General features: G+C 34.4%; 2 protein-coding genes across 9 annotated transcripts in view; one reads left to right on the top strand and one right to left on the bottom strand.

The window, feature by feature from the left end:
* LOC126739667 (protein Gawky) overlaps positions 1–15236 on the bottom strand; it is a 112557-nt gene that overhangs the window by 75137 nt on the left and 22184 nt on the right. For 2 of the 7 annotated variants that reach the window (XM_050445476.1, XM_050445486.1), the window contains exon 1: positions 6840–7477. The exons of 1 other annotated variant lie outside the window; for it this stretch is intronic. The gene's annotated coding sequence lies outside the window, so the exon portion shown is untranslated. Of the gene's footprint in view, positions 1–6839; positions 7480–15236 lie in introns of those variants that run through there. 4 more of the 7 variants (XM_050445467.1, XM_050445449.1, XM_050445484.1 and 1 more) reach the window with 4 other exon arrangements.
* Positions 9150–13511, top strand: LOC126739733 (uncharacterized). Of its 2 annotated transcripts, XM_050445533.1 has the most exons (4): positions 9150–9985; positions 10300–10431; positions 10500–10712; positions 10785–13511. In XM_050445533.1, exons 3-4 carry the CDS (start codon positions 10574–10576, stop codon positions 13394–13396), a joined length of 2751 nt encoding a protein of 916 aa, XP_050301490.1. In that variant the 5' UTR covers positions 9150–9985; positions 10300–10431; positions 10500–10573; the 3' UTR covers positions 13397–13511. The 2 variants fall into 2 exon arrangements, with proteins under 2 accessions (XP_050301490.1, XP_050301497.1); XM_050445540.1 differs by having other exon boundaries at positions 9150–10431; positions 10530–10712.

Genomic DNA, 15236 nt, shown 5'->3' with positions numbered 1-15236 from the left:
AGGTTAGTCTTGTTTGTATATTATAATACTATCCTGAATATTGTATTTTTCTGCAGAAAATGGTAAATTAAAGATATTTATCCCGATCTTTATTTGAGAAATTAAGTGATATATATTCCCTGTATGTAGGGCGAGACTTGAACAAAATATTCCAGAATAAATGACAATAGTAGGCCATGCATGAATTAGACATAACGTCAAGAAAGCCATTAATGCCATGTTTGAGGTTAGTTTTGGGAGCATATATTATAATACAACACTGTACAATTTTTTACCCAAAATAATAAATTACAGATATTTTAGATCTGTAGATCCTTTCCTTTATTTAAGAAATTAGATGATATACCAGTATACAGTCCCACAACCAATGTCAGGCTGAAACTTTTTTTATTTTTAAATATAATTTTTTTTAAGAAAATGTATTTTTAATAGTTATGATACGGACTCTTTGAGAATAGCCATGTTGGCTGATCTTCAACTTATATATGAGTGGTTCAGGGAAAATTTACTATCATTAAATCCAGAGAATACTAAACTAATTTGTTTTACAAATAACCGTAGTCTTGATAATATTCTTATTGCTAACTGCCCTGTCCCGCCTTATTCTAACAATAAGTTTTTGGGTCTGGTGATTGACAAAGAACTTAAGTTTGAGGACCATATACGGAGTCTCAGCAATAGGGTTTCTGCGGGTTGTTTTGCTGTTAGGGTGGCCTGTCGGGAGCTTGGCATGGGGACTGGGAGAGACGTGTACTTTTCCCTGATTGAGTCCCATCTCAGGTATGGTGTCTGCTTTTGGGGTAGTGCAAGCAACTATCTTCTACAGATGTTGTTTGTTCTACAGAAACGTGCTGTACGTTATATATGCGGGATATCACCTAGGGAATCATGCCGACCATATTTTATCAGGGAGGGCATTCTTACACTCTACTGCCTATACATACAGGAGGTGGCATGCCTTATTTTCTCCCATCAATACAGGTTTGTCCTACAGAATCCACGATATGTCACTCGCCAGCGGAATAATTTGCGGCTTCCCATTCCAACATCTGCCTTGGTAAAGAGATCAATTTTTTATGAAGGTATAAAATATAAAATATATAAATATGAAGGTATATATATATTGTAGGGATTGTAGTAAGATATCATCACAAGAGATTAGATGCGCAATCGCTAAAACTAGAACCGTCTTGATATGGTGCAAGGATTGCATAGATAACTTCACTAAGTTCACTTCTGGAGGCAATTTGGAGAATTCTAAAGAACCTAGTAATTCTGGTGTGTCCACACAGTTAACAAATAGTTTGATTAATACTTCTAAATGCCTTATAAATGAATCTTTGGAAGGTATAGAAGAACGCCTTCAAAACAAACTGGAAAACTGGGCCAAGAATGTCATCGATAGTAACAAGGACCTAGTAAGATTCTTGCTGCAGAATAAAAATGACAACCTAAATACCCAGGCAGTTCCTGACAACGTGACACCGCCGCTACCGTTTCCGCAACAATCCAACAGCAGAAATATCTTTGAATCAGCTGTTCAAAGTAGAGTGAAACAGGTAGATGCCGCTAAAACTTCCTCTTCTTCTTTGTTTCCTAAAAGAGCAACGGCGGAGAAACGTCACTCAGACAGTCACTCAGACAATGACAAGGTAAACATAAACAATGAATCAGCTGGGACTGGGAACTCTGGAACAACGGATGTTGGGGGCGACCATCTGCAACAGGGATTTACTTTGGGACAAAATCGAAAACGTACAAATACAAATCGTAATCGGAATCTGGTTTTAGGAGAAGCGGACTTTCGAGGTGATGAAAATTTCGCAGGTTCAGTAAATAGGGAATATTTTTATCTGGGACGTGTTAAAATGGGAGTGACCCCTGGTTTTATTGAAGAGCACATTAAAAAGCGGTGCCCTCAGATTAGAGACCTTAAAGTAGAATTGTTGCCAGTTAAGGGTGAGACTATTTCTTTTAAGATAAGCATCAACGGCGATTGTAGGGATGATTTTTTAAGGCCGGATAACTGGCCTAGAGGGGTTATCTTGCGAAAATTTTGGTTAAATAATAAACGCAAGATAAATTTTCATCAAAATCAAATGAATCAGACCATAGTTTAGTGCGCGATGGCCCTTCTGGTTCAGGTGTTTGTGTGTATTATGCTAATACAGGTGGTATGAGAACTAAAATAAAAGATTTTCAGCAGGCACTTAGTTGCTGCTGCTATGATATTGTTATGATTGCAGAGACTTGGTTAACATCTGAATATTCAGATGCTGAAATTGGTGTATCAAACTATGATTTATATAGATATGATCGTCAAATGGGTACGAATACTACCAAGGCTCGTGGAGGTGGTGTATTGATTGCGGCTAAGAAGAGTTTATGTACACATAGAATTGGTATCCCACTTGTTGATGTGGATATTTATCAGATCTATTTGACTTTTACAATAGACAATCAAAGCTTTGTTGTTGGTTGCATTTATATACCATCTCCATCTCCACTTCAAGCCTATTTAAGCCATTGTGAATCCGTTGAATATGTATATAGTAGATATTCAAGTAGTTTGTTTGTCTTGGCAGGTGACTACAATTTACCACATGCTAGATGGGAGAATGATGATCTCGGTTTGGTGGTTGGTGGTTGTCTGGAGAGTGACAGAGAGTCTGTGCTTTCTCTGGCCAACTGCTTTAGCTTCTATAACTTTTTCCAGGTAAATGGGGTTCTAAATACCAACGGGGTTGCCTTGGATCTCGTATTTAGTAGCTCAGATTTAATTAGTGTTGAACGTGCAATAGACAAAATTTTTGAGAATAGCTTGCACCATACAGCAATTAGTTTCGACCTTTGTTGTGCAGAAAATTCTGATGATATGATATATGAGGAATATTTTTATGATTTTGGTAAGGGAGATTACATAGCAATTAATGATTGTCTTGCTGGGATAGACTGGAATCAATTGTTTTTGGGAGAGACATCTATTGATGTCATAGTTTCAATTTTCTATAATGTGATCTACTCCTCAATGGAAAGGTTTATTCCTCTAAAGAGGTACAAAAGTTCTTCTTTTCCATCTTGGTTTTCTTCAGAGCTTCGCAGTTTGATCATAAGAAAGAAACAAATTCACAAAAAGTTTAAAATTAGTGGTCAACAGCAGGATTATGATGAATTTGTATTGTTGAGACAACAATGTGAGTACTTAAGAGAGTTGTGCTATCAACAATACATTAATAAGGTGGAAATGAATCTCGCTGGCAATCCAAGGTACTTCTGGTCATATATTCAAAATAAAAGAACTGGTTTTGGTCTTCCTTCCAGAATGACATACAATAACAGGATTAGTATGAATATCTCGGATACTGCGGATATGTTTGCAGAATACTTTTCATCGGTCTACTCGGATGAGCAAGTCAATGACATATCATCTTTTGATTTTGATAAATCAATTTGTCTGAGCACTTTAACTCTGTCAACACAGGATGTTTATGAGGTTATTACTTCCTCTAAGAATAAGCTCTGCTCTGGACCAGATGGGATTCCGGCATTCTTCCTAAAGAAATGTGTTTGTGTTCTTACGAAACCAATACTGTTCATTTTTAACAAATCTCTAGGTACTGGTTCTTATCCCACTCTCTGGAAGAGAAGTTTTCTAAAACCCATTTTTAAATCTGGTAGTAGAAATGAAATTTCCAATTATCGGGCTGTGTGTAACCAATCTGAGTTGCCAAAGCTGCTTGACTGCCTGGTCAGTCATAGGATTGCCTGGAGTTTTAAATCTTTATTTAATCCTGAGCAATTTGGATTTATAAAAGGCAGATCTACTGATGCTAATTTGGTGCTGTATGTCAACTACCTCTACCGCTGCTTGGAGAAGGGACTTCAGGTTGACTCAATATATACAGATTTTTCCAAGGCTTTTGATCGAGTTAACCATGGGGTACTCTTGCAGAAGCTTAGGGCTTTAGGTATTGTGGGGCCTCTTCTTCAGTGGATCTCGGGATTCATCAGAGGTAGAACCCAGATTGTTAATCTTGGAGGGACATGTTCCTCTGAAATTTTGGTACCATCTGGGGTGCCACAGGGCTCTCACTCGGGCCCTGTTTTGTTTTGCCTCTTTTTGATTGATTTAGTTTGGAAACTTGAAAATTGTCGTGTGTTAATGTTTGCTGATGATGTGAAGCTATTTAGGCTTATCACATCCCTTTCTGATGCTGTGCTCCTGCAAAAAGACCTCAATTTATTCTTTGATTGGTGCCACTTGAATAGAATGTCCCTTAATATCAATAAGTGCCATAAGATTACTTTTTCTAAGCAAAGAAACCCTATTGCTTTTCTTTATAAAATAAATAATGTAGCAATTGGTGTCAAAACAGAGGTTTCTGACTTAGGAATATTTATTGACTCCAGGTTGTCTTTTAAAAGTCACATCAATCAGGTGACTGGTAGGGCAATGAAAATGCTGGGTTTTATCCAACGGTCTACAACTGATTTGTCTTTGTTTACTTTTAGATTACTTTATTGCTCTCTTGTTAGGCCCATCTTGGAGTATGGCTCAATTGTGTGGTCCCCGTCATATAACTGCTACATTGAGCAGATTGAAAAAACTCAAAATAAATTTTTAAGGGTGGCGGCTTTTAGATGTGGTTACAGGAGACAGGAGTATTACTATCAGTGGGTCAGGGATAACCTGAACTTACCCACATTGGAGTCACGAAGAACATTACTCGACTTATGTTTTATGCATAAGGTTTTAAATGCTACTATAGATTGTCCCGAGTTATTGTCTCTTTTTAAACTTAGGGTGCCTTCCAGATTGAATAGACAATCAGAAATATTTTCAGTCCCATTCCACCATACCAATTATGGTATTAATGAGCCAATTACACGAACGGCTCGAAGTGCTAATAGTCTGTCAGGACAGATAAACTTTTTTGACTCTAGGATAACATCTTTTAAGGGGCAGTTAAAGAATATTATTTCATAGGGGCTTTAATTAATTAACTCATCTACATCTTACACTAATTTATAGATAGTTTTGTATATAATGTTTCTGAATATATATGTTTGTATGGGTATGCTATGTAATACTTTTGTAAATGGATTCCGTTAATAAATAAATAAATAAATAAATAAAAAATCTTTAACCACCTACCAGAGAACATTAGAGGGGCAAAATCTCTGATCAAATTTAAGTTTCTCTTGAGGAGATTTCTGAGTGGTCGAGTTTATTACTCTGGGGCTGAATATTTCAACGACAATCAGATTTTAATTAATTAAGGGAGACCTAGCTCTTTTCTTAACCTGTTTGTTTTAAATGTTTTTCTTTTTTTTATCCCTAAACGTTGAACTGTACTTATTTAAGAAAAGTTAGATATAGTTGATTTTATTAATTAAAAAAAAAAAAAAAAAAATTTAAACTTTAACTGTTTAACTTGTTTCGTCATTGTAACTTGTATTTTTAAATATAATTTTAACCTTGTAACTCTGTCTCTTTAGGATTAGGTGAAGCTTTGTTTATAACAATATTTTGTTCAAACAATAAAGCATATTTGAATTTGAAAAAATTAGTTATAGGACCACTACCCAAAATTACTTTAAAAAAACTACCCCCGATAAATTCAGCCCTAAAAACCACCACAACTTTTTTTTTTTTCAAATGGCACCACCATTATTTCTTCTAATGTTTGGAATGCTTGTAAAATTATTAATTCAATTTCATAAAAAAATCATGTATTAACATCAACATAAGGCACATAATGTCTTTTATTGATTTTCTTATTATTTCACTGATGCCTTTGTTAAAAACCTTGGCAAATTTTCAAGTTATTGGTATTTGATGAGATTTCTTTTCATTTCAATTCAAATCTGTTGGACTCAGTAGATTCCATAATCATGGGTTAGTTAATAGACATAATGCACATTACTGGTCTGAAAACAATCCCTGATGGATAATGAAAACTAATTTTCAAACTATAATTGGCATAAACATGTGGGTCAGTGGATTTAATGGACAGTTTATTGGACCATACTTTTATGAAGGTACATTAACTTCAGAGTGGTATTTAAATTTGCTTCAAAATTCAGTGTGTGAACTATTAAAAGGCATGCCTATTTAAGAGTGCAATATAATGAATTGGCAACAAAAGGGTGCTCCACTCTATAATGCCCAACTTTATTATTTAGAAATTCCTCAAATGTGGATTGGAAATAGGGTTCCTATTAGGTGGCCAGCCCACTCTCCAGATATGACCCTAATGGATTTTTTGTCTAGAGTTATTTAAAGGATATTTTAAATTTAAAAAAAAAATTTAATTTAAAAATAAAAAAGTTACAGCCTGTCATGTTGATTGTGGGACACCCTGTATGGGGCGAGGTTCGAACATTTTCAAAAATACCTCAGAATAAATGACAATATGTAGGTATGTTTGAAGTTAGTTGTGGGTGACCCTGTATAGTATTAGATTTTCCACAGAAAACAAAAGAATGACTTCGTGATAACGTTAAATTAACGGACCAGAGATAAAACTCCCCGAACGACACCTACACACCTAATAATTTTTGACAAAACGGAATGTTTAATAATAGAAATGAAATAAGGATCGGGTCGAGTATACAACAGTGCTAAGCAAAAATGTTTATAAAAATAAAACGGGAAATAAAAAAAACAAGCTCGGTAACAGTCAAAATACCTACACGGGGGGACAAGAGTGTGAGAGAGATAGGTACATACAATAATGGAAGCAGTCCGCCGTTTAATCAGAGCGTGATAAAGAAACCGTAAACATTGATGGTCTGAAAATAATTATGAAAAAATAAATAAAATAAACAAAACTTACATACAAACTTGGACGTCACGGATTCAACTAATGTTTAGCGATACATGAATAAGAAGAGGGGGACATCGAAACTTGGCTCACGAACAACTTCACACATAGACTCATACAATAAATTTAATGCGCACTTAAACTTGGTTCCTATAATCCAAAGTAGTCTTAAACCTTAACAAGAAAAAAGTTAATAATGTATTTTATCACACTTAACAAAAATGAGAATACTAAATATCACAATTATTATTAAATTTGGCGTTAAAATACTTGGATCTGCGGACACCGCGGATTTGTTTATCGATCGGCAATTACGTGGCAGCACGGCGCGTCGTCTCGCTCTGTTCTATTCGCCCGCCTTCCTTCTCTCGCTCTTCACCGTCGCGAAGTTCGAGTGTGCTGCTCGGTCCCGATCGGCCGTTTACGGCATTGGAAAGTGTGCAATAGAAACCAGTTTTTGATCATTAAATGTTGCTCCCCGTTGCCAAATTTACGTGTACGCGGATTTGAAAAAAATATGAAAAAGAACGACGGGCACGAGGCACCACGGAGGAAGGTCTCTCTCTCTCGCTTCCCTCCGCTCCCATATATGCTCCGACCTCGACCTAACCTAATTTATTTTATTATTAGGAAGTTTTCGATGGTGTTGCTGAACAGCGATTTCTTGAAAGTTCATTTTAACATTAAATTTACGGCCGTTTATTGTTTTCTTTGGTCATCTACATTCAAATTTCGCGCTATACTATTCAGGATGGATTTTAGACAATCCACGCATTTGACAGTTGATTTTTGAGGTTTTCACACAATTTTTTTTTTTTTTTAATAAACAAATTACATTATAAACTAGCCCTTATTGACAAACGGCCGTTTACTGTTTTCTTTGGTCATCCACATTCAAATTTCGCGCCATACTATTCAGGATGGATTTTAGACAACTACACATTTGACACTCGATTTTTGAGATTACGTCACACAATTTGTTTTTTTTTAATAAAAAATTATATTAAACTAACTAGCACTTATTTTTAATCATTCATGTTAAGAATTGAAGTATTATTTTTAAAAGTTTGAATCTCCCGCCAATTGTCGTCTGTATGACTGATGATGTAAGAGAGCGAGATTGAGGCAGGACCTTGAAAGCTTGTGCGATTTACGGAGCACTAAAAAAGCTTATACTCCTCGACATATAGATGGCGGTAAGAGAGCGAAATAAGCTCGAGACTACAATCATCTAATATCGATGGCTTATTTGTAATAGGACGTAACCCACAAATTTTCAAAAATCCGTTTACTATGTAAACAAACATATTTGACATCTACCCACAAAACCGCGTAAGCCTCTGGAAAGCTAGAATCTAAAATTATGTTGTGTAGTAATTTGACGTAACGCACGCGAAATATTTCTAGTTGCAATAACGCGTAAACCACAGTTCTCTTATGCAGCATCCACGCCGCTCTATACCACCAAAGTAAATTGAGTTTTAAGGTGTTATTTTTGTTATTTATAATTTAAAAACACTATTATTAGTATTATTAACGATATAGAAGTGAGATAACAGTGAAATAAACATAAATCTCTCATAAAATAATCTACAGGTAAGTTATTATTACCATTTTGTTATTACCATTTTGCGGATACGTCCTATTGCATGAAAAGTTTATAGTGTAATTTTTTGGGATACGTCTTATTATATTATCTTTAAATTTTGGCTGAATAATTAAACTGCTATTAAATCTGAGAGGACGTAATAATAGGTGCCTTTAAACTTTGTTTCATATTTTTTTAGTAAAAGTGCGTATTCAAAAGTTGTTTTTTTTATGAAAGTTAACCGAAATTCGATTTCGTTTCAGCAATTATTATACATTGCGACCTGTTACTGATGGTAATTCTCGACTAAAAGATGAGCGCATAGGGAAGCTACGACGAGTAGACGTAATTCCAGTGGCACGTTTAGGTTTTTGTACTCAGGGACCGCTGCATAGGGGGGGGGAGGGGGGGAGGCTCCCCCCCCAATGAGAATGTGCAGTTGGTAAAAATTTCCCAGAGTTGGTAAATTAAAAAACTCAAGTTTTCAAACCAGACTAATGACACACTTTTATAAAAACATTATGTGATAACCTATTTTTTAAAAACCTTAACATAAGCATTTTCTTAAAACTAATTTTACCAAATACAATAATGTCTGTCAATAAATCGTTGACTCGGTGTTATTCTTAATATTTCTGGGACGTCGCGGCCCGATAAACAAAATGATATCGGCACATATCGCTTACAAACATTAACATGAAATTCTAGACCTTGATCCTTGATTTATATCAAGTTACAACTGAAGACTTTTTGGTAAAAGCCCTATTAATTTTTAATGTAGGTATCCTCTCTTGCAAAGAATAAAATATACACCTTAACGTCCTTAACTTTCAAAACAAAATAATTTTATACGACATTGCAGCAATTCGATTTACCGCTTATAGTGTGAATGCACATTTAGCTATATTAAAATCAATGCGCACTGCCCGCTAAAATGTCACTTGTCAAAGTCAAAAGTAAAAATTTAGTTTTGGCGGCAACAAACAGGTGAATTATTGTTCTTATTCAGTTTTTAAATACATTTTGAAGTTTTGGATAAGTTTTGGTGTTTTAAGATGGAAAAAAAAGTACGTTCGAATAGAATAAGAGTTCAGTGTTTATCGTGTGGTTCAGAGTTTGTGAAAGAATATAAACCTACACATGAGAAAAAGATGCACGGCGGAAAATGTGTAGCAATAAAACTAGTAGGCGCTCCAGACAATCCTTTTGTTTTGGCGGCAAAAAAAAGACGAAATGAAGAAGTTAGCGAAGGTAGGTAAAAATACATACTAATACAACTAAATCGCGGGTTTGGCCTTGTAATGAGGTAAAAAGTAAAGGAGATGATATAGTCAAGATTGTTTACACCCCTTTTAAAAGAGGGGTGTGCTAAAACCACAAAATTATCTAGATTTTTATATTCATTCATTATATTTATTCAGTCATTAAAAATAAACAATACTTAATTAGCAAGCTTAATTTCGCGATAAATTATTACCTACGTATTGTATTGTTTTAGCATCGTCTAGTTCGATAGAAAATATACTTGAATTGGCAGTGAATAAAAGAAAGAGCAAAGAAGAATCTAAAGGTAAGCTGAATATAGAATATAATAGATATATTTTGATAGGTTTTTGCGTTTAAAGGCCGGTTTACACGCTACGAGTTATCGTACACGTGTATAGCTTATACACGCTACGACATAGTGTGTAAATAGCAAAACGTACTTCTCACGGCAAATAAAATAAAAAAATTACACATTTCGTAAAAACTTTAGTTTTGTATTTCGATTTTATATTAGCCAATAAAACGTACGATAATTCGTAATGTATAAACCGGCCTTATTAGTGGTTATAGGGAAAAAGAACACAAGAACTTTTTCTGATTACTGATTTGGATTTGTAGATGTAACAAATACTAAAAAGCCAAAACAGTTAATTACCGTTTTTCCGGAAGCTGAACAAAGTAAAGACATTTTAATTGAGGAGCCTGAAAATGAAAACATTGAAAGCTACACATTTCAGGAATCAGAACATGGTATGTTTTATTAGCCAACATATTGGTCTAGTGCAACACAAAATAATAAAATGTGCAATATCTTTTAGAAACAGGAGATGATCACGAACATTTTTCAGACCGCATAAGCTCTAACTCTAAGACTCAACTTAATAGTGATTCGATGGATAACTTAGCTGATCAGTTAATAGTGCCTAATTTCTCATACGTGAATCAAAATCAAAAGTTCTTCATGAATCCTTCGGACAAAAATTCCGAAAATGACTTCATCCAAGAACAGAGCGAGAAGGCATCATCACAAGGTAACATTAGTATTTACTAGATAAAAATTAAAAATTATATTTTTCACCTAAATAAACTATTTTCTTTTTTAGTGGAGAATATTTCTTTGAATTTTAACGTGAACGAAGAAGAATTTGATAAAACAAAGCCTTCCACAAGCCAAAATAGTCAAGAAGACTTTGACAATAATGTGTCAGATGAAGTAGACCACAATAATTGGTTTGAATGCACTGGCAGTTTTGCTTCATTATTAGATCATTTAACTAATGCTAAGAATTTATTAACTAATATCCAAACTGATTGTAATATAGATGAATATATTACCATTATCCAGATTTTGGATATTACTAATACCATTAAAGAAAAATGTGAATTAACACGAGTGTCGTGTGAATCTTATGTTTCCGTTTTAGAGAAGAAGCGTAGCATTTACGAAGTAGATAAACATGTTGGAGATAATATGATGATTCTACATGACCCCGGCATAAGACAAGAAATTAAAACAGACAAAGAGCGAGACTTTCTCATTGCATTAGGACCCCACCAACCTAATTTAAGAATGTTTCCCAGCGATGGTAAAAATCGCTTCAATTCTGGATGGTATAAAGAGTATCCTTTCTTAGAATATAGCACAGCCAAGGATGCTGCTTTTTGCTTTGTTTGTTTTTTATTTCCCACTGGCGTAGGAAGGGAGAAATCCGAGTTAGCTTGGAGTAAGAATGGAGTCTCATCATGGGGAAAAATGAAGAGCTCTGGATCAAAAAAATTAGGGAAGTTACAGCAACATTTCAGTTCCGTCTCACATAAACAAGCCTTGCGGGATTATGGTAATTTTACTAATAAAGCAAACAACATTGATATTTTAATTAACAAGGAACAAAGAGTTAGGAAAATTGAAGAAGAACGCATTCTTTGTCAAAATACAGAAGTTGTCAGTATTTTGTTTGATGTGGCTAAAACATTGGGTCGACAAGGATTAGCATTTCGAGGAAACGACGAAAATGATGGAAATTTTGTTCAAATTGTGCAGCTGCTTTCCCGTCACAATCCAATTCTTGGAAAATGGCTAGCAGACAGAAAATTGCGTCCTTACCATGTAAGTTACATGGGTGCCTCTTCTCAAAATGAGTTTATCGAAATACTGGGTAAAGAAATACAAAAAGAAGTTGTCTCGGAAGTAATAAAATGCCCGTTTTATGCAGTGATGGCGGATCATACTCCTGATATTTCAAACAAAGAAATGCTATCAATTGTAGTTCGTTCAGTTGATGAAAATGGTTTACCAAGGGAAAGACTACTGTCTGTTATGGAATCAAAAAATAAAACTGGGGAAGCCACCGCACAAGATATTCTGGATACATTCATAAAGCAAAACATTGCGCCAGCCAATTTAGCCTTTCAATCCTATGACTGTGCTGCCTCAATGTCTGGTAAATTTAAAGGTGCGCAAAAAAAGCTGTCCGAGTTGGTGGGTCACAATATTTCTTACATTCCATGTCAAGCCCATAGAACAAATACAGCTTTGGAACATAGTTGTCACGCTTCATTTATAGTGGCGGAAATGTTTAACACGTTGGAGGAGCTATACGTTTTTTTCAATTCGAGCACCAAACGATTTTTTGCAATGAAAGAAAAATTAGCTGAAGTGGAAAATTCGATTTTAATAAGAAACTTATCCAAAACAAGGTGGACCGCTCGGGCAGAAACGCTAAAAGCTATTAGCATATCATACGAGGAAATACTTCAACTATTAGAAGATATTTCAAATGCTAATGATTATTCAATAGACAATAAAAGCAAATCCAAAGCATTGGGTTTATATAAAAGAATGTTGTGTTTCGATTTTATAGTATGTTTAATGTTCTTAAAAAATATATTTTATAAAATGAAAATAATCACAGAAATTCTGGAACAGGATGATCTGAATATCATTGATGCCGTAAATATGATTTCTTTAACATGTACTTCGTTACGAAATATTCGGAATAGTGAAGAGGATGTAAATAATTTAATCGAAAGTGCCATACAATTTGCAGTAAAATTAAATGTTGATCCGGAAACTGATTTCCGAAAACATCATAGGAGGCGTCTTGTTCCAAAAAAAATTGATACAAATAGGGATAGCTCTGTTAATATTCCATATAAGCAGTTTTATAGAAAAGAATTTTATCTTGTTCTGGATACTTTAATTAAGTTTTTAGATGAAAATTTGTCAGTTGTGCTTCAAAATGTCTCACCATTGACAAACTTATTTTCTTTTCCTTTAAACAAAAAAAACATAATTTTAACACAAATAGAACAGGCTATCTTACTATTTCCACCCAGTCACAAAATTGATGAATTAGCTTTACAAGCGGAGTTAGAAATATTGTTTGAACTATGTAGCAAGTCAGAAAAAGTTGTTAAGTCCATGCAGGATGTGATGACAATTGCTTCCCAAAATAAACAGATTTTTCCTATAGCATTTAAGTTTTGTAGATTTATACTAACAGCTGGATATTCGGTAGCAACTAATGAAAGAAAGTTTAGTCTGCTTAAATTTATAAAAAATGCCAGCCGTTCAAAAATGAATAACGAACGGCTAGACCTAATCATGGCTATGAAAAGTGAAAGAGACATTTTAGATCGTTTAAATATTAAGAATTTAGTAGCCCAATGGGCAAAATTAAAACAAAGAAGACTTAAGGTCATAAGTAATTTGTAAATACTAGTTAATATAAGTTGTAAGTTTTGAATAAGTTTACAGTGAAAGAACCGCACTATAACCAGTATACTTATTTGTTAGAATGTAAAATAAATATTACGAGTTGAAAATTGAACCGATTTTTTTATTTGTTAGTGATATGCAAAAAGAGTTTATTGACTTAATTAATTCTCTAATTGTCTAACCTTCTACTTTATAAGTTGGTTAAAAAAATATCCCAGTTGGTAAAAATACAATTCTTTCCCCCCCCAACACCGGACTTTTCGGTACGTCCCTGTTTGTACTAATACTTTACAAACACACGCTACTAGAATTACTTCTACTCGCCTCAGTATCCCTATGCGCTTACCTGTTTGTCAACAATTACTGTAATTTTGATTTAGTAATTTTATCACAGAGAGAGATTTAATAAAAATTACACTGTAAATTGCATTTTTAGCCCCCAGTCAACGGTGGGATATCTCTATAGGGCTACATGAAAGTAATTAACAGTGCTCTTTGTTTCTAGAAAAATGTCAACCAGAAGTCAGAACATTCTTAAATTGGCAATAGAACAAAAGCAGAAAGATAATGCACAAACTTCTTGTGTTAACCGAATCTCTTGTGAAATCTTGGATAATGTAGAAAACCAAGAAAACGTACCTCCTAATGAAATTGATATAGAGGAGATAGTGGATACAGGTCTCATTTTTGAGAATGTACAATTCGATGTGATTGCTAACCCACAATGTGGTTCCTTGGATGTTTCCAGTAAAAATCCTGACACAATTTATTCAAATGTAAATATTCCCAGCGAATGTTATAATATTTCACCTTTTAACGACCTCAATACAGACCTGCAATGTTTTGATAATAGAAATATTATTGATGCCGATATAAATGACATTTTTAATCCACTAAATACTACAGAAGAAAAATGTTTAAATACAGATGGGGAATGTCTGTCTACAGAATATTTTAGAGATCAGCCCGAAGAGAATGTAGAGTTACCATTATCTGATAGTGATGATCCAGACTACAACATGACATTATCTGATGAAAACAGTGAAGATGAAATGGATGATGAACAAGCCATGAATGCCCTCTCACGGAATGCTAGTGAAATAGCTCACGACAGCCATGAAGAAAATAATTCAAAAGAAATAGTTCCAATAAACAGATCAAAAAGACCACGACCGCAAAATTGGAAAAGAGAGAATAATAAAATTAAAAGAATGAAAGGTGAGAGTTATTTAGGATACAATAGAACCAAAGATGGAAGAGTAAGCCATAATGTACAGCGACCTTCGAGAGAGTCAATACTTTGTAACTCCGATTACTGTTTAAGAAACAAACGATACTGTAGCAAGATCTCTATTGAGGACTCACAACATATTTTTTTTTAAATTTTGGAGTTTATCCTGGGCCGAGAAAAAAGTGTATGTCTGCTCTTTAGTTGATATAAAACCAAAAAAACGATGTGACACTGCTGGTCCCTCTAGAAGATCTGGCACATATATTTACCAATTAAAATTAAGGAATGAAACACTACAAGTATGGAAACGAATGTTTTTGGGTACCTTGGGACTGAAAGAAAAAATGGTACATAGTTGGTTGAAAAAAAGCAGTTTGGGAGTAGTAGAAAAGGAGGCGTGTGCCGATTTAAATCCTGACGCAAATGCCGAAGCAAATCCTAAACAAAATAAAAGAATGAATCAACTGAAGACGTTTTTAAATAATTTGCCAAAACAACTATCTCATTATTGTAGAAAAGACAGTTCTAAAGTTTACTTGGAGCAAACATTTCAAACAAAAGCTCAACTTTGCAAAATGTACCAGGATCATTGTCTGGAAAACAATG

Source organism: Anthonomus grandis, chromosome 1 (genome assembly GCF_022605725.1).
Source record: "Anthonomus grandis grandis chromosome 1, icAntGran1.3, whole genome shotgun sequence".
NCBI classification, from domain to species: domain Eukaryota; kingdom Metazoa; phylum Arthropoda; class Insecta; order Coleoptera; family Curculionidae; genus Anthonomus; species Anthonomus grandis.
This window is presented reverse-complemented; position numbering and strand designations above follow the sequence as displayed.